This window comes from Trichosurus vulpecula, chromosome 2 (assembly GCF_011100635.1).
Source record: "Trichosurus vulpecula isolate mTriVul1 chromosome 2, mTriVul1.pri, whole genome shotgun sequence".
Lineage (NCBI taxonomy): Eukaryota > Metazoa > Chordata > Mammalia > Diprotodontia > Phalangeridae > Trichosurus > Trichosurus vulpecula.
The window spans coordinates 12,451,033-12,468,821 of NC_050574.1; the positions used below are offsets into that span (position 1 = coordinate 12,451,033).

Here is a 17,789-nt window from a genome sequence, read left to right on the forward strand (position 1 = left end):
AATAATCAGCTGTTTAAGACTTAGCTACTCTGCTCAATATGGTGACCCAGTACAATTCCAAAGGACTCATGACAAATGCTATATACCTCCAGAGAGAGAACTGATGAACTCTGAGTGCTGGTTGAAGCAGACTTTTTTTTTTCAATTTATTTTCCTTACTTTTTTTTAACAACATGTTTTATTTGGAAATTTGTTTTGCCTGACTTCTTCATAAATACAATGGGTTTAGTATTTCTTTCCCTATAGGTGAGTGGTTGGGGGGAGGGGTGGGAGGGAGGTGAAGTGAGGGAGAGAATTTGGAACTGAAAATAAAAATAAAAAACCAAATTTTTTTTAAGATAAGAAAAGAACCACCCCCCCAAAACCATTTATAGTTAATTTTCCAGATTGCAAAGCCATTTATAAATATCTCATTTCTCATTTGGTTACAGATTATCTCATAAAGTCAGAGATAGAGTGTAAAGGGAAAAGAGATATTTTGTTTCCATAATTTTAAAGGTTTGCTAAATGATTTCCTAATAACAGTCCTGTGAGGTAAATAATTCAATTATTATTACCCCCAATTTTACAGATGATGAACTTGCGGCTCAAAAATGAAGGTAGATTGATTTATCAAAGGCCGAGAAACTACTGAATGCTAGCATCAGGAGGCTAACCTGGTGCTCTTCAGCTACCAGTCCAAAGAGAAAATGAAGAAGATAGCGTGGAAGATTTTTTTCTTCTGTTTGTAAACTGCTTTGGGAGAGATGGCTTGGAATGACGGTTTATTGCACAAGGCTGAAGTGACTGGCAAACGTGACTGGGCTTTTACTGGTGCTTTTGCTTAGGCATCTGAGGATTCAAACATTATGAAATCTGGGTCTTTTAAAAAATATTTTAATACGTCCCTCTTGGCTGCTATCTCACCTACATGGCTTAACTCTCAATGCACCCATATATACCTTCTTTAATATGCAAAGCAAATAGATATTTTGCCTATGTCACATATGAAAACTTGACATTCACTTGGAAACCATAAATGACTGGAGTTTCTATTCAGAGGGAAAAATATTTCTAGGAATTAATGATTTTCTTGATTCTTTTTAATGCTAATATTAGACACTACATTAAATATAATGTACATATTTAATGGAAGCTTTAAAAAATTTCAGTTCATTATTCAATTAATCTGTGCAGTGCATTCCAAGTCTTTGATTCAGGGCCCTGCTCCCACCCCACCCACCCCAGCTTTTTGTGTGTGTTTGTCATTGGGCAGATTTGGAGTCTTCCTATTTTGCAATGAGAGATTAGGGACTATGAGTCTTTATGCTTCTCAGTGCCTGCATTTGTTTGTGAATGTCTATATCATATATATCTGAACCAGTTCCAAGAGATCTCTTTATAGCTTGCTCAAGAAGTGAATTGCCTGTGCTTGGTTTATTGGCCACTTATATGTCTAAGAACTCAGCACAGTTCCTCCATGGTCCATGTTTTAGGCTATGTGATTGAGGTTGCTGGGTCCATCCTCCTTTTTTTTTCTTTCTTTGCCCATAGTTTCCCTTGGTAGTGTACAAGTGTCCATTTTGGATCTGGAAAAGGTTAACGCCCTAGTGGTGATAGGTTTTAATTTCTCAATGAAGACCTTAACTGGAGAGATGATGCCTCTGAAGAAAATGTTGGTTATGTATCCATACCCCCAAATTCCTACTCCACATGAACAAAATAGAATCTTAGGCGTGGATGTCCCCTGGAATCAAGAAACCATCCGAGGCGAACAGAAATCTGACTTTGAGGCTTCTCGACAGCGCTTCAGGTTTTTTCGATACCCAGAAGGAGCTGGTCCTCTTGAGACCCTGAGCCAACTTAGGGAACTTTGTCTTCAATGGCTAAGACCAGAAATTCATACAAAGGAGCAAATCCTGGAGTTGCTGGTACTGGAACAATTCCTGACCATCCTGCCTGGGGAAATCAGAGCTTGGGTAACATCACAAAATCCAAAGAAGAGTGAGGAGGTGGTGGCCTTGGTAGAGGATCTGGCCCAAATATTAGAGGAAGGAGGTGAGACTTAAAACCGAATGGGCAGAGTAGGGGGGAATAATAAGCACATTTTGTGCTTTTCTCCAGCAGCATGTCTGTAGGAATAAAAGCAGCAAATGGTGGGAGTGTTCCAAGGTTGAGGCTTAGCAGGACACAATCAGTAATGTAATAAGAGTTTGAGGGACTTGAGAAGGAGACATTGTAGAGTAGTTCATTGTGGTTTACCAAAAGGTTATTATCTGAAAGGAGAATATAGATAGCCTAGGAGAGGACTGTGGGAAGAGGGGAGAGGGAAAAGGAATTAAGCATTTGTATAGCACCTACTATGTGCTAAGTGCCTTGCAAATACTCTTCTTTGATCCTCACAACAACCCTACAAGGTAGGTGTTGTTATCCCCATTTTACAAGTGAGGAAACTGAGGCCAACAGAGGCTAAATGAGGGTCACACCTAGTGTCTGAGACTGGATTTGAACTCTAGTCTTTCTGACTCCAGGCCCAGCCCTCTCTCTCCACTGTGCCATCTAGCAGAAGAGTTGAGAAATTAGAGGTCAAAATTTGGATGAAGAACAAGGTTTGGCATTGTAAGGGCAAGGGATAGGCAGAATGATAACAGATTGTGATTGGATGTGGGGATTTCAGAGTTAATGAACATGGACATTTGTGTGTGATGGCAAGATCAAAGTCATGACCATTTGTGACTGAAGTGTGGTGAAATGAGTGCTTACTAGTGAAATGTTAGGAACTGGGAGTATCAGAATTGTATGTTGGAGGAGGGTATCAAAATTGTATTTTGAAATCCTCCAGTATGAGAACAAGAGTTATAAAGGAGAGAAGACTGTGAGCCAGGCCCTGAACTCATTGAGAAAAGAAGGGAAATGGCCTCGTGGTTGGTAGACAATAGCTACTAGAATGTTGATTGTGGGGTACATACGGATTGAGTAAACTTCAAAGGAGGAGAGGTTACTGATTGATGGTAGTAAAGGGAGAAGCTGGAAGTGGCAGTGGGGAACAAGGAGTATTCCAACTCCCTCCCTCAACCAGTGAGTTGGGGGGAATGAGTGACAGTTCAGCTGCAAAGGGAGGCTGTGTCTTCAGGAGGGAGCAAGGTCTCAGTGTTAGCCAAAAGATAAAAGGAGTGGGAAAGGAAACAATTTAAGATGAAAGCAGATTGCTGAATCTGGAGCAGGCATTCCAGAGAGCTGCTTTAAAGTGGGACCCATTTAAAGTGGGTTTGGGTTAAAAGGAATGGGAATAAGGATTTGGGGACAAGGAATCAGGTTTGAATGATGTTGGGGTTGGGGGGCAGTTCATCACAGAGTAATGAGTTTAGGTAGATTTTAATGATCCATATATGGTTTCAGGATAGAGTCCTCCCAGGGCCTTCAGCAGTTCAGGGGAATTGACAGGTGCTCGGAGCTGAAAGAATGGTGTTACTCCCCTTCCCCTAAGGAAGGAGACATGTAGGGAGAAGAAAGGGTAACTGGTAGTTGTAAAATAAATTCTGATCTACATTTCCTTCCTCTCCTTGCCTTCAGAGGACTCTGCACTTGTCCAGGAGGGGAGCTCTGAGGAGGGACATAGCTCTATGTTCCTGACAACCAGGGCCCAGGTGAGTTGGAATTTCTGTATCCTTTAAATGCTAGATCAGTCCTTAAAGTTGATAATGTTATCTTGTGGAACTTGTTGCCCCAGTGTAACCTCTTTAAAAACCTCAGCTCCAGTTGCCTGTCACTCAAGTGACTAACCCCACCTTCCTGGAAGATGTGCCTTGTGTGGAATGGTCTCCACTTAATGAATGCCTTTCCTTTATATCTCCCTCCACTGTACCCAACATTCGTGATTTCATACAGCAGCTCCTTCAGGCCTAATGAGTGATCATCATATTGTGCAAGGTACTATGAAACTTGTGAAAGTAGCATTGAGAGGAGTCTTTGCATTCTTTGAGCTGCATATCATTGGGAGAGACATCTGACATGGAGACTGAGCCAGTGCAGAGTAACTCATGTGAAACCTTTAAAAGGGGCACAGGGAAAATGCATGAGTAAGAGCTAAACTGAGCTATAGGCAATAAGTGCTCTGTGTGTTTAGCAGAGAGACAGATCATCTTAGGATAGAATGGGTAGGGAAGGGTTCATGAAGCATGAAAGACAATTAGCTGGAGGACATCAGTGGGGTGAGAGGGGATAGGAGGGAAGACTCAGAGTTGAGAGGAAGCATTGACCAAAAAGCAGTGCAGTGGCCTGGTTAGATCAGGTGGTTTATGTTAAGAGGTAGTGTTACAGTTGATTGGAGTGAGATTGTAAGAAGCCTTTAGTGCCACCATAAGGAGTCTGGATTGTTTGATTCTTGTCTTTATTTCTCCAGCAATGGGAGACATTGCTAAGAGGTGAGGCCCTCTTATGTGAAAAACTTGCCACAGATACCTGAAAGTGGAATAGGCTGCCTTGGGAAGTAATGCTTTTCCCATTAGTGGAGATCTTCAATCAAAGGCTGGAGGACCACTTGTCAGGTATACTATGGTGGGGCTTGTTCAGGCATGGCTAGATTAAATGGGCTTTTAGGTCTCTTCCAACTCTGGGATTCTGAGACCTAAAGTCTAGTCTTTTTTTTATAAAATCTTCCATTATTCTGCCTCAGGTTGCCCTCAACCTTCTTTGAATTCCCACATTTGCATACTTTGATCATTCTGAGATCTCATTGATATGAATGTTCCCTTCAGTGTTACAGATCACATCCCAGCCGCACCTTCTCATTCCACACAGCTCTTATCCAGGTCCTTATAAATATCTTCCACAGAAGGTCCACCCAGTGTGCAGAAAGCTTTCCTCTAGATCTCTTGACATTTGGTGGATGCCAGTGGAATATGTGGGCTTGTCCGTTGCTTCGCCTTTGTTTTTGATGTGTAAAAGACCCACCTCCTCTTCCAGTCATAGACCTCTTTTATCATCCTTTGCACTTGGTAATACATTGCTGTCCAACTGGTACCTCTCCATTGCTTTGTAAGTGACACAGAACTAATTCTTTGGAGACTGAGTTTCTGTGACTCACAGCCATACAGGAACACCTGAAGAATATTAATATTATAAAGATGTTTACTTCATTTCAGGGAGAACACTGGTTCATGAGAATCATTACACAATTTTCCTAATGCAAGTCATCCTTACCTCTTCCTCATTCTATTTTAGGCCCTGTTCATTATCTATCTGTAATGTCTACCCAAGACATATGTACTGATGGAACATTTTTATGGACTATAATTAAATTGTATATCATAATCTGAACATTAGGCATTCTTCTACTTAGATTTTCCTGTGCAGATACTTAGGCCAAATTCTTGTGAGATTATGAATCTGGAGATTAGGAGGCTCTGTGGTGTTCAGGGGTTTAATGCAATCAATACAACATCGTCCACGAAGAGGATCATCTGAAGTAGCTCTCCATCTATTAGGAAATCTTTTTTGCATTATCACTACTGGACATCCTGTTTGTGGCACACATCTTTGGCAAACATATATCTCCTTGTTGATTGGGTGATGTTAATAGCCAGAGGGCAGAGGAATAAAGTTATTTCTTTTATCTTTCACGGGATTTCATATGGTTTTGATGTAGGCATTGTTGATGCTTGTTAGAGAAGAGTGGCATTTTGTTCTACTGAGCAAAATGCATTATTGTAGTCAACGAGGAAGAAGTAAAATAGGATCTTGTATTCTTTGTACTTTTCAAACACTTATATGACCATAAAGATGTGGTCTGTTATAGAGTCTACAGTGTAATCTGTAATTTATGGAAGCCTACCTGTTACTGTCTCATTTCTTTAACAATGGCCTTGATACATTTTGTGATTACTAACATAAATATTTATATTGCAGAAGATATATAGGTCAGTAGTTAATTTCTAAATACAATTGTATTGACATTTTTTTGTTTTTATATCACCTCCATTTGCCACTGTATCCCTCCCCCAGTTCCTCCCAGAGGGGTGTCCCTTATAATACTTTCTTTTAAAAATAAAGAAAGAAATTTTCCGTGAGAGGAAACAATTAAGAAAAGAGTCTGATTTTTTTTGTTCAGTATCCAACACTTATGGTCCCCTACCTCTACAATGAATGTGGAAAGGTTTTTTTCTGACTCAGTTAACAATAGTTATTAAGTGCTTACTGTGTTTCCTCCACTGTGCTAAGCTCCAGGGATACAAAAAAGGCAAAAAACTGTGGTTCCCTGCCCTTACAGAGCGCACATTCTGTGACAAACCACTCTGGACCTACAAGGTATAAATAGTGTAAATAATCATTGGAGCAAACAGATCTTTATGGTGGTGTGTTGGCTCATTCTTAACATAAACACTGGGATTCTGAGAGATGTTCCAAGGGACTATGAAATGATATTTCTTTTTACTTTTGAATGTATAATTGATAAATCAACTTCAAAAATTATTTTATATTCTTCTCAAAGGAGATTCCATGATTTATCCTTCCATTAAGCTACAAATCTTTTTTGTCTTTTGGTTTCATGTATATCAATAATTTAAAATGACATTCATTTTCTCCAATAGAATGTCCCATCATTAGTCACAACACAAAAACCTCACATTATGCCAGCAGCTAAGTTAATGTTTGAAATACTCTTTAACAACTGTGATTTTTAATGCCCTTTACCTCCATTTCTGACCTTATAGAAGCAGTAGGTAGCCACATAAACCAAGGGGCATTTGGTATCTTGCTTTGGATCATGGGTTTCCTTGGCCAAATAATCCATCACAAAGTTCCTGGATATTGGTGAGAAGCTTCTCTGTACATAACCAAGGTTTCTTTCTTGAACAACAGGCAATGTCTAATGCTAGGATTTTATGGCAAACCACTCCAGCATCTTTGCCAAGAAACTTCTGTAAAAACGGGATCACAAAGAGTTAGACCTGACTAAATGACTTAACAACAACAAGGATTATACTCCAGGCTTTTCTAGTTAAGAGAATCTGCAAGAACTTGTAGGCCCCTACATAGCCCTTGAGAAGTCAAAAAGTCCTCTTTGACACCCAAAAAAAATCAGAGTAGAAACTTTGGGACCCATAAGGGACTAGACCCAGCTCCTAAGGAGGAAAAACTGGATGAGATAAAGCTCTAGAATAGATAGATGAGAAGACTTATATAGAAGACACCCTGGTTAAATTTAACAATTCAGTTCTGAAACAAGTTCTAGAGGCCATCAGGAAAAGACCTTTAAATACAAAGGAAAAAACATTCAAATAACTCAAGACTACTCCACAATAACTATAAAAAGGAGAGAATGGAATAATAAGTTCTGAAGAGCATTGGAGCTCAAGATGTGGCCCAAGGTGACCTTTTCTACACATATTACTCTACCCATACAGGATGAAAGGTGACATTCTATAATAAGGAAGAATTTGAAACTTTTTAGGAAAAAAAGTGAAAAGATTATTTGCTTCTTGAACATCCCCAAACAACAGAAATGCAGCAGGAGTGAACAAATACAACAAACAAGGACAGTAACAGCAACATAGTAACAATGGAGAGACCAGTAAGAGACTTCTTTCTAAGTACATAAGGAGACAGGAGTAAAGGTAGAAATACGGTAGAGGTAACAGGGAAGAGGTAGATGGCAGTATTATGGACAGACCTGGTAACCCCCTGCCTGCATGTGAATGTTTCTTTTTCGCAACTACATTACAGCATGAGAGGGTGCATAAAAGTGTAGCAAGGAAATAAGAGGGATAGAGAGGAATGATGTACCAGGCTTAAATGGAAGGAAAGCAATGAGGGCAGAATATGATCACTTTGATTTCGGAAAGAGAAGATCCTACAGGGGAGTGAGGGAGGAAGAGAGGGGCAATATTGAAAAGGAGGGGGAAAGGAAGGACAAATGTTTCTATGAGGGAAGAGAAATGGGTGGTCAAGAGAGATAAGGACTTGGTGCTTGAAGAATCTGCATGTACTGGGCGTGGATGGAGAGGAATTTGAAGCTCCTCGAGAGGCATCTGGTTCCTGGAGGAGTGGCAGAGCATGGACACAGAGAGATTTCCAGTCAAAGGGTGGGGGGGGGGGGGTTTGGGGGGGTGTGACACAACAAGAGTGGGTATAGATTGTTGTTGAACTATGTAATCAGGGCTGTGGTGGGGAAGATGCCCTACCATGGGGCAGTACTAGGTAGCATAGCTAATAGAGCACTGTGGAGTCAGGAAGATTCAAGTTCAAGTCTGGTCTCAGGCATTTATTAGCTGTGTGACCTTGGACAAGTTACTTAACCTTTGTCTGTTTCCTCATCTGTAAAATGGGGATAATGATAACACCTACCTCTCAGGGCTGTTGTGAGAATCAGAGATGCTAATTGTAAAGTGCTTAGCACAATGTCTGTTATATAGTAAGTGCTATGCTAATGTTAGCTGCTATAATTATTATTGTTGTTACTGTTACAATCATTGCTCTGGAAATGAGGCATGTTGGACAGGAGGAATCCATGAGGTGAGCCCCATAATGACAGTGACAGACATGACCTAAAGTGAAGATTCTAGAATGAATACCTTGGAATCTTTGATAGCATGAAGAATACAAAGGGAAAGAAGCAAGATTAAGAGGAGTCATGAGTCAGAGAAAAAGGTTGTAAACAGAAAGAGAAGGTGGATAATAAAGAGAGTGAGAGAAATCCTTTTTGGAAAGAGATGAAAAACAAATAAAATTTTAAAACTAAGGAGAGGTGATGGAGAGGAAAGGAAGTAAGGAATATCAAATAAGAAGAGGGGATCAAGAGTGAGTGGAAGTAAGCCAGTGGGAATAGAGCCACCTTAAAAAAAAAAAGACTGAAGTGAAGTAACTGAGAGAACATAACACTGTGTCTACAGCAGAGGGAGAAACTTGAAATTGAAAAGCTTCTGCCCAAATAACATTAATGCATCTAGGAAAAGAAGGGAAGGGGTCAGATGGAAGGAAATACTTATATCAAATTACTCTGATAAGGGCTTGTATCCAAGATATATAAACAATAAATACATATATACGAAGAATAACCATTCTCCAAAAGATGAAGCGTCAAAGGATATGAACAAACTTTTCAAAAGCACTGCAGAGTATTCATACCCACATGAAAAAACCCCCCATGTTACAAATCACCACGAAGCTTCACTTCAAACCCTGCAGATTGACAAAGATGACAGAAAATGACAGCACTCAATTTTGGAGGGGTTATGGAAGGACAAGCACACTTAGACATTGTTGGTAAAGCTGTAGAATGGTACAGTCATTCAGGCAATTTGGAAGTAATTTGAATAAAATTATTAAAATGTCCATTCTCTTTGAATAAGAAATTTGGTTACTGGGCTTATACATGAAGTCAGTGATAATAAGAAAGTTTCCACATACTCTAAAATATTTATAGTAGCACTTTTTGTGATAGCTAAGAATAGGAAACTAAGTAGAAGTTCATCAATTGGCGATGTCTAAACAAATTGTTGTATAGGAATGTAATGGAATCTTAATGTACTGTGAGAAATGAAGTGTGTGATGAATACAGAGAAGTATGGAAAGATCTACATGAACTGATGCAGACTGAAGTCAGCAAAGTAAAAAAAAATATGGTAACTACAACAATGTAAGTGGACAGAACAATGATGCATCAAAAAATCAAATGTAAATGTAACAAAATCATAAAGAACAAGTAACTGGGGCAAAGTGATATAAGAAGACACCCCCAACCTACCCCTTCTTAGAGGTTGGAGTTTCACGTGTGTTAGATTACACATTTGGGGACTTTTTCAATGTCTTCATTAGTTGTGCTGATTTTTTTTTCTCTTTCTTCTCCCCAAAATACTACTTGTCCCATGGGTTGGCTCTCTAGGAGGGGAAGAAGGAGGGATACATGGGATACTATGATGGTGTAAGAAACAGGAAAAAAGGAGAGGATTCTGGGAAGATGGCAGAGTAGGGCAGAAAATTCCAAGTTGTCAAGGTTTTCCCCCATAAAAGAGTTAAAATAGCACTTTAGGGCAAACAAAGTGTGGGTGGAGACAAAGAAGAACAAGGGCACAACCAGATCTTCCTGGGACAATTTGAGAAGATCTGAAGAAAAATCCCAGTACCAGCTTTGGTCCCTGCAAGGAATAAACACGTCCAGGCTTGGTTCCATTTTAACAAATAGTGGAAAGTGGCTTAAACAACTAGTGGCAAGCCCTGGGGTTAGTTGGTCTGAGACGCTGCCTCCACCCCAGCCGCTGGAACGTCTCACCCCAGGACAGTGAGGGGAGTCATGCGTTTGAGCCCAGGAAGATTGAGGGAACCTCTGCTGATGAGGATTGCCAGACCCAGCTGTTCTACAAAGAACAGTGGGGGGCAAGAAGGAACCAGCACATGCCAGTGAGTGCAGAAGCAATGGGGCAGAAAGCCTCTGCCTGTGGGCACTTATAGGAGGTTGGAAGTTTGGCTTTGGTTCCAGGCTAGAAGGGAGAACTGAAGATCTGGGGCAAGAAGCACCATATCCTATACCCTGGGGTCAGAGGGGATTACAAAAATCAAGTTATTACCACACAAAAAAATGCACAGGCAAAGGAGAAAGAATCCAACCATAGAAACCTGTTAAGGGAAGAGAGATGACTGGGGTTCATCTTCAGAGGAGGGTACTGAAGTAAAGAAACCCCCAAAGAGCAATGTCAAATGGTCACTTGCCCAAAAAGAATTTATAGAAGATCTTAAAAAAGACTTTAAAAATCAAATGACAGAGATGGAGGAAAAACTAAAAAAAAATAAAATAAAATCCAAGAAAAACAGGAAGGTTATGAAGGGAGAATCAACCAATTAGAAAAGGCAATCCAGAATCTCAAGGAGGAAAATGACACCTTGAAAATTAGAAATGGGCAAAGTGAAGCCAGTGAAATTTTAAGGATCAAGAAATAATTAAACAAAACATGAATAATCGAAAAGTAGAAGAGAAAGTGAAACGTAAGAAAAAAAACAACAGATTTGGAGAATAGAGCAAGAAAAGAAAGTATAAATATCATCGGACTAACTGAAAGTTATGATCAAAAAAAGAATCTTGGTACAATAATATAAGAAATAATTAAAGAAAATTGTCCTGAAGCATTAGGACAAGGCAGGGAGGTAGAAATAGAGAAAATCCATTTAACACCACTAAAAAGAGATCCTATGAGGAAAACTCATAGTAATATCACAGTCAAATTCCCAAACCCCCAGCTCAAGGATAAAAGCATCAAGATTAAAACAATTTAAATATGATGGTGCCACAATTAGAATTACAGAAGACCTAGCAGCAGGGACATTAAAAGACTGCAGGTCTTGGAACACAATATATCAAAGAGCAAAAGACCTGGAGTTCCAGCCAAAAATATCATGCCCTTCAAATTTAAGTATTATCTTGAATGAAAAAAAATGGACATTTGACAAACCCTCAGATTTTTAACTTAATAGAAGATTTGACATACAAGGACCAAGAGAAACATAAGGTACATGCCAAAGACTGAATATAAAGAATTTATAGTGACAGACTGTTTACCTTTTATAAAACATAAAATGTAAAATGTACGTCTGATATTCTTATTAATAATTGTCAAGCTCATAATGAAGAGGGGGATAAACCTGACTATGATATGAATTTTAAAAGTAAAATCATTTAGAAACAGCTAAAAAAAAGGTACAAGAGGAAGAAAAGATATAGAAGATTTAGATGGAGGAGCGCTGGTAGTTCTGGTAACCTACTTTCATCGGGAATGGGTTTAAGAGGGAACAATACATATATATTTAGAAGAGTATAAAAGTCTTCTAAATTTAGAAGAAATAAAATGGTAGGGGTATAGTGAGGGAGGAGAGGACAAGGGAGGGGTTTTTAGAGGGGAGAGTGAGGGAATAGGTAAAGGAAGTTTAATGGGAATGGGAGGATAGGGAAGGGATCCTTAGAGGGGGGAAGGCAAGTAGGAGGGCAGGGTGGTTGGTGGAGGAGGGGGGTAGGCAAGTAATAGGAAGGCGATGTAGCGGGTAGAAGTAAAGTAGAGGAGGCAGGAGGGATAGGAAACAAAAGATGTACAAACAAAAGCAAAGATCAGGACTAGAATGTCTATATATGCATGTATGTATGTATAAGTGTATGTATATATCTGTATGTGTATGTATATATCAAGAAACATCTAAATTATATTTTAGCCTTCTGTGGGGGGAGGGGGAAAAAGAACAAAGGTAAAAAGTGCACAGCAGAGAACAAAAGAAAGCACAAGGAAGCAAAGAAAAGATGGACAATTCTCAACACAAGGTGTATTATTTATCATACAGGCTTTCTTGAAATGAAAATTTATTGTTACATATTTTGAATCCTCTCCTATGTTGTGCTATGCACATGACATGATTTTTTCTTTCTTTATTTTTAAGTTTCAATATTTAAATTTATGATATGTTTTTGTTTCTTTTCTCTTTTGTATCTGTGGTCTGGTAAAAATAAAATAAAAAATTTTAAAAAAAGAAACAGGGAAAAAAAAAAACTAAAACTAAGGGAAAAAAACAAAAAAAATGATTTTTGTAAACAAGGAGATACTTGTTGGAGGAAGGTATTGGAAGCCTAAAACTTTTCATATAGAATGTTAGATCTGAGTTAGGAATGCCTAATTTCAAATCTTCTCTTTGATGATAATAATAATAATAAAGTCACATGTATTTCTTTGCCTCAATTTCCTGAACTTGTACCACAATGCTATTGTGAGATCAAATAAGATAATATATATATATATAGTTCTTTACAAACCTTATTATATATAAGTTAGTGTTGATATTACTAATGAAGAACTATACATATTTTCAAGGTAGTATGACATGAAGACCCGAATTCAAGTCCTGTCTCTAACACATACTGGCTTAGTGACCCTGGATGAGTCCCTTAACCTCTCAGTGCTCTAGGCAGCTCTGTTAAAAACTTAAGTTTCAAAGATGGTGCTGAACAACATTCATAGAGGGTATTCCCAATACTAATGCAATCAGAAGTCCGATTCCTATCCTGTATACAAATGTTAGCTATTTTTATGAAAAGATTCCAGATGAGTATTTTTTATTCATCAGTGAAAATTTTTTATTAGTAATGGAGAATAATTACTCTGTTGTATGCTCCTAAAAAGGTCTTATGATTTAGTGGAAAGAGCCCTGAACTTTTTGTTTGGAGATTTGGGTTCAAGTCCTGCCTCTCACAGAATGGTTGAGTGACCCTGGACAAATCCCTAAACCTCTTGGTACTCCAGGGGACTCTATAGCATTAGAATTGCATAACAGTAGCAGATCAACTTGTTTGAGCTAGTTTCCTAACCTAATAAACTCAGAGGTCCACAAAAGCAACAACAAATACTTGGAATATCTCCCTCACTGAGTTGGCATGCAGAAAACCATTCATAACCTTCAAGCACTGTATACCTGTGAGTCTTTGTTGTTAGAGCTATTTGAAAATGAATATTCAGAGCAGATTTCTGATCCTAATATTGTATAATCAAGTATGAGATAGATGTGTATTTTCCGTGGCTTGGAAATCTAAGTCTCACTCAGATAATGTTTAAAGGGAAGTTTTATTAATAAATCAAAACTATATACATCCCCTAAAATCTCATACAAAGTGAGGCAGAGACTGTTCTACAATGCCCATGTGGCTGGGAACCCTTTGAAAGAACCCTCAAAATGGAGTACTGCTGGGTGTATAGGCTATAATCCTCTCCTTGAAGTGACCAAGTAAGGGATGATGGGTAATCAGGAACCTGTTCGGTGTTTCAGGAAGCACTGACATTCCAGGATGTGGCTGTAGACTTTACCTGGGAAGAATGGGGGCAACTGGACCCTGCTCAGCAGGATCTGTACAAGGATGTGATATTGGACAACTATCAGAACCTGATCTCTCTGGGTAAGGAGAGCTTTCCCCATAACTCAAAAGTCTGTTTTTGTATTGTCTTTGCATCTTCATTTGCTGGAAGCTGTGAAGTATCCAAAATGCTCAGCTAAAATTTGGACTTAGGAAAGTCCAAATAAAACTAGAAATTAAGAATGTCATTGTGCTACTCTTGGCATCCTGATCATCTTCTCCATGTTCTAAGTTTTCTTCCTCAAAATTCCAGCAACTTAAGGTATAAAAAGAGTGTAGGACTTTGATTCAGATGATCTGGATTAAAATCTCAGCTCTCCAACTGAATAATTGTGTGACATGAGCAAGTCATTTGGCTTTCAAGCCTCAGTTTGTTTATCTGCAAAATGTGTATGTTTGCACTATCTCTACAACTCTCAGGAATTTTTGTCATGCACAAATGAGATTTTTAAAGTGCTTCGTAAATGGTAAAGCATTATATAAATAGAAAGTGGTATAATTATCTATCATTAATAATATTATTATTTCTGACCCCAAATCCACATTATGATCATCTCCACACACATTTCCATAGTTCAGAATGGCTTTTCAAGATACTTTGTACCAGTCCTTCAGCCAGGAGCTCTTGATGATTTTTTGGTGACATGCCCCTTTGGCAATTTGGTGAAACCTATGGACCCTTTCCCAGAATAATGCCTTAAAATGCAGAAAGCATTCCTGCACCTCAGGTAAAGAGCTGCTGCCTTAGACCTTCACCACTCATGTTCTTTGCCTACATTGGAATGTGCTGAGATAGATCTGTATTTCTGTCACATCACATTCACTTTTCTGCATGAACAGGGCTTCCAGTTTCCAAGCCAGACATGATCTCCCAACTGGAGCAAGGGGAAGCACCATGGGCTCTGAAGAGAGAAGTTGCCAAAGGTTCCTGTCCAGGTGAGTGAGTGAGAACGGGGAAGGTGGAGGGCTGCGTAAGGAGCAGCTCAGCAGGTCTGTCACGGGTGAAGCCCCTTTGAGATGGTGAAGAAGGAGCCTTCCTCACAGCAATTTAGCCAAAGCTAAAAAAAAAAAAAGTTGTCTCTTTCACCATTTCGGGGCATTACATTTTCCCTAGAAGATGTTTCCCTGCCTCACTCTTCTGAGGCTCCAGTGAGTGCATAAGGATTGGCAAATGCATGTGTAGACACTGCTCCAGGCCCAGAGACTAATTTTTTCAAAGCATGAAATTGGTTTACTATGCTTGGGGATATTTAAATGTGGTTGGAAAGAAAAGGCATGTATGAAAGTTAAATAGCAAGCCATTGCATGGGGGGAGAAAAGGAAGGGGAGGGTAGGAAGGGCAGAATGAAGAAGCATGGCCTGACTACATCAGCTGATGCTTGCTTCCAAGTGATAAGGTCTAAAGTTGACTACCTAGGATTCAGTCATATTTCGAGGACTTTTAAATGGCTAGCTAGAGAATTTTTCCTTTATCCTATAGGTGTGATGGGCAAGGGGAATTAAGATTCTTCCAAGTATATCAGAGAAAGTAGCTCAGAATCATAAAAACAGGTGAAGTCCTCTCAGGAAAGGAGGTACATAGGACAGAGAATACAGAACTGCTCCTCACCTGTGTTCTTGGTACAGTGATAAAATGCTGCTTTTTTTTTGGGTAGTATCCATGGAATTCTCTTTGGGTTTTCCTTTCAGATTTGGGAACTAAATGTGACACCAAGGATTCAAATTCAAAGCAAAATATATTTGGCGAAAAATCATCCCAGGAAAGACTAACAAGGGATGGTTCTGAGCACTTGGTCAGAGATTGGAAGTATGGTGGCAGGTTTGAAACAAAACAGGAGGGGAACTTGGAGAGAAAATCAAGGCAAGTACTAATCACCCACAAGAAAAACCCAAATACAGTGAAAGACCATGAGTATAATACATTGCAGAGAAATTACAGTCCAGGATCAATCTTTGTGACACAACAAATTGTGCCTACAGGAAAGACTTTCCATCAACATGGCTCACGTGAGAAGACCCTCAAAAAGCTGTCTGACCTAATTAAACGTAGTAGAATTGCTTCAGGAAAGGAATCTTGTAAATATAACAAATGCACTAAAGCCTTTAGTTACCAATCAGATATTACTCAGTATCCTAAAGTACCCCCTGAAGAGAAATCCTACACATATGATGAAGACTTTAGTCAAAAGGAATCCCTGAATCAACAAGAGATAAGTAACATTGCAGAGAAGACTTATAATTGTAATGAGTGTAGGAACATCTTCAGCCAAATGGAGTACCTTGCAAACCAGAAGACAATTAATACTGGAGAGAAACTTGATAAATACAGTGTACATGGGAAAACCTCTGATGACTCATCTCTTACTAAACCTCAGAGGATTCATTCAAGGGAAAAATCTTACAAATGTGATGAGTGTGTGAAAGCTTTCAGTAACAAGTCATCTCTTACTCAACATCAAAAAATTCATACTAGAAAAAGAGGCCAAACATATAATTCACGTGGGAAAACCTTCCATCAGAACACAAGTCGTATTCAACATCAGAAAGTTCATACAAGAGACAAACCCTATAAGCATGAAGAATGTGGGCGGGCCATAGGTCAAAATTCATCCCTCCCTGAACATGAAAGAATTCCTACAGGAAGGAGAGCTTATAATTACAATGAATGTGGGAAAGCCTTGAGCCAGAAAGGACATCGTAGTAAACAGAGAAGTAATACTAGAAAAAGAATATGATAATTTGTGTGCATAAAGATGAGGTCATGCACCTGACGTGAGAATACTAGCTTCAGTCTTGGGAATAGCAATTAATATCTTGAAGTACCCTGGTGTATCATGCCTAGATGAGGGCCCCACAGAAGAAAATCAGAGGTTATGAGAGAGCAAGATGTGGCTTTGGACAAATTAGAAAGGGAGTGGTTAGGTAATGTAAGTGTTTAGTTTGGTAGTGCAGGTACAACCACCAATCAAGCAGTTGGGAGACACACATACATATCAGGAAGCCCCCTGCCCCACACCCTCTAGGTGATGAGAACCCTCAGGCACTTTTGGTCCAGCTCTACCATGCAAGTCTTGTGGTGATTACAGCTTACCAGTCACGACCTATTTGAGCAGTGCCCGTCATTGCCACTTTCTCCAGCCTATCTTGTCCCTAGAACATATCTGCCTTCATATTATTGGAGCATGCTGGCCACTCCTGCAACACAGTTACCAGAATCCTCAGCCATTGTAGACTGAGCAAGGCCAAGTATCGTCCAGCAACTTGCAGAATCAATGCTCACTTTGACACCTCCATGAACCCCGATGGAATCTTATGCAAATCCATTCCTGACATCATTCAACCCCTCATCTTATTCCCCAAGAATATCCAGTTAATCCTGTTATACTCAAGAAAGCAGCCATGGAGCCCTCATGATCTTTCCTATTCTGGAAACATGTCTCAGGTAATTAGGCAAATTTATTTATGGATCACAGACTCCCCCATATCTTTATCCAGCTATCCCATAAAGCTTTGGGGGTCAAGGAGTAGTAAGAGGGACTATATATACCCCAAGGAAAGGATGAGGGGTGGGACAAGACTGTCAGTCCCAATGATGCTGAAGAATATGTATTACAGAAGCAAGGCCCAGGAAAATATGCTATGAGCAAAGACCAAGTCCAGACCTTTACAGAAGACTTATTCACAAGGCAAATGTAATCATGAGCTTTATTACTATGTGGCACAGCAATCAGGAAAAACCAAAAGCACCAATACACGATATAGCAACACAGAAAGATACTGAGCCACACAACGCCAGAGCCATTCACAAATGGTAAGCATATTCAGTGGCAAAATCTCAATGAGAGTACATGCTCTAAGTGGGGACTGAGGAGCAAAAGTTTATACCTGAAAGATGAACTTGGTTGAGAAGAGGTGGTTGGTGCCAGATATG

General features: G+C 39.4%; 1 protein-coding gene across 1 annotated transcript; it reads left to right on the forward strand.

Moving 5' to 3' along the window:
• The first annotated feature begins 1,428 nt into the window (after positions 1-1,428).
• Positions 1,429-17,789, forward strand: LOC118837691 (zinc finger protein 287-like). Its single transcript, XM_036744733.1, has 5 exons — positions 1,429-2,037; positions 3,553-3,626; positions 13,774-13,900; positions 14,699-14,794; positions 15,548-17,789. Exons 1-5 carry the CDS (start codon positions 1,614-1,616, stop codon positions 16,591-16,593), a joined length of 1,767 nt encoding a protein of 588 aa, XP_036600628.1. The 5' UTR covers positions 1,429-1,613; the 3' UTR covers positions 16,594-17,789.

Bases quoted from the DNA above. Each gene is read 5' to 3' on its own strand.
- LOC118837691 (XM_036744733.1), top strand. From the start codon at position 1,614: ATGAAGACCTTAACTGGAGAGATGATGCCTCTGAAGAAAATGTTGGTT. The intron at 3,627-13,773 runs GTGAGTTGGAAT...TCGGTGTTTCAG, and splicing joins TCCTGACAACCAGGGCCCAG to GAAGCACTGACATTCCAGGA. The intron at 14,795-15,547 runs GTGAGTGAGTGA...TTTTCCTTTCAG, and splicing joins TGCCAAAGGTTCCTGTCCAG to ATTTGGGAACTAAATGTGAC.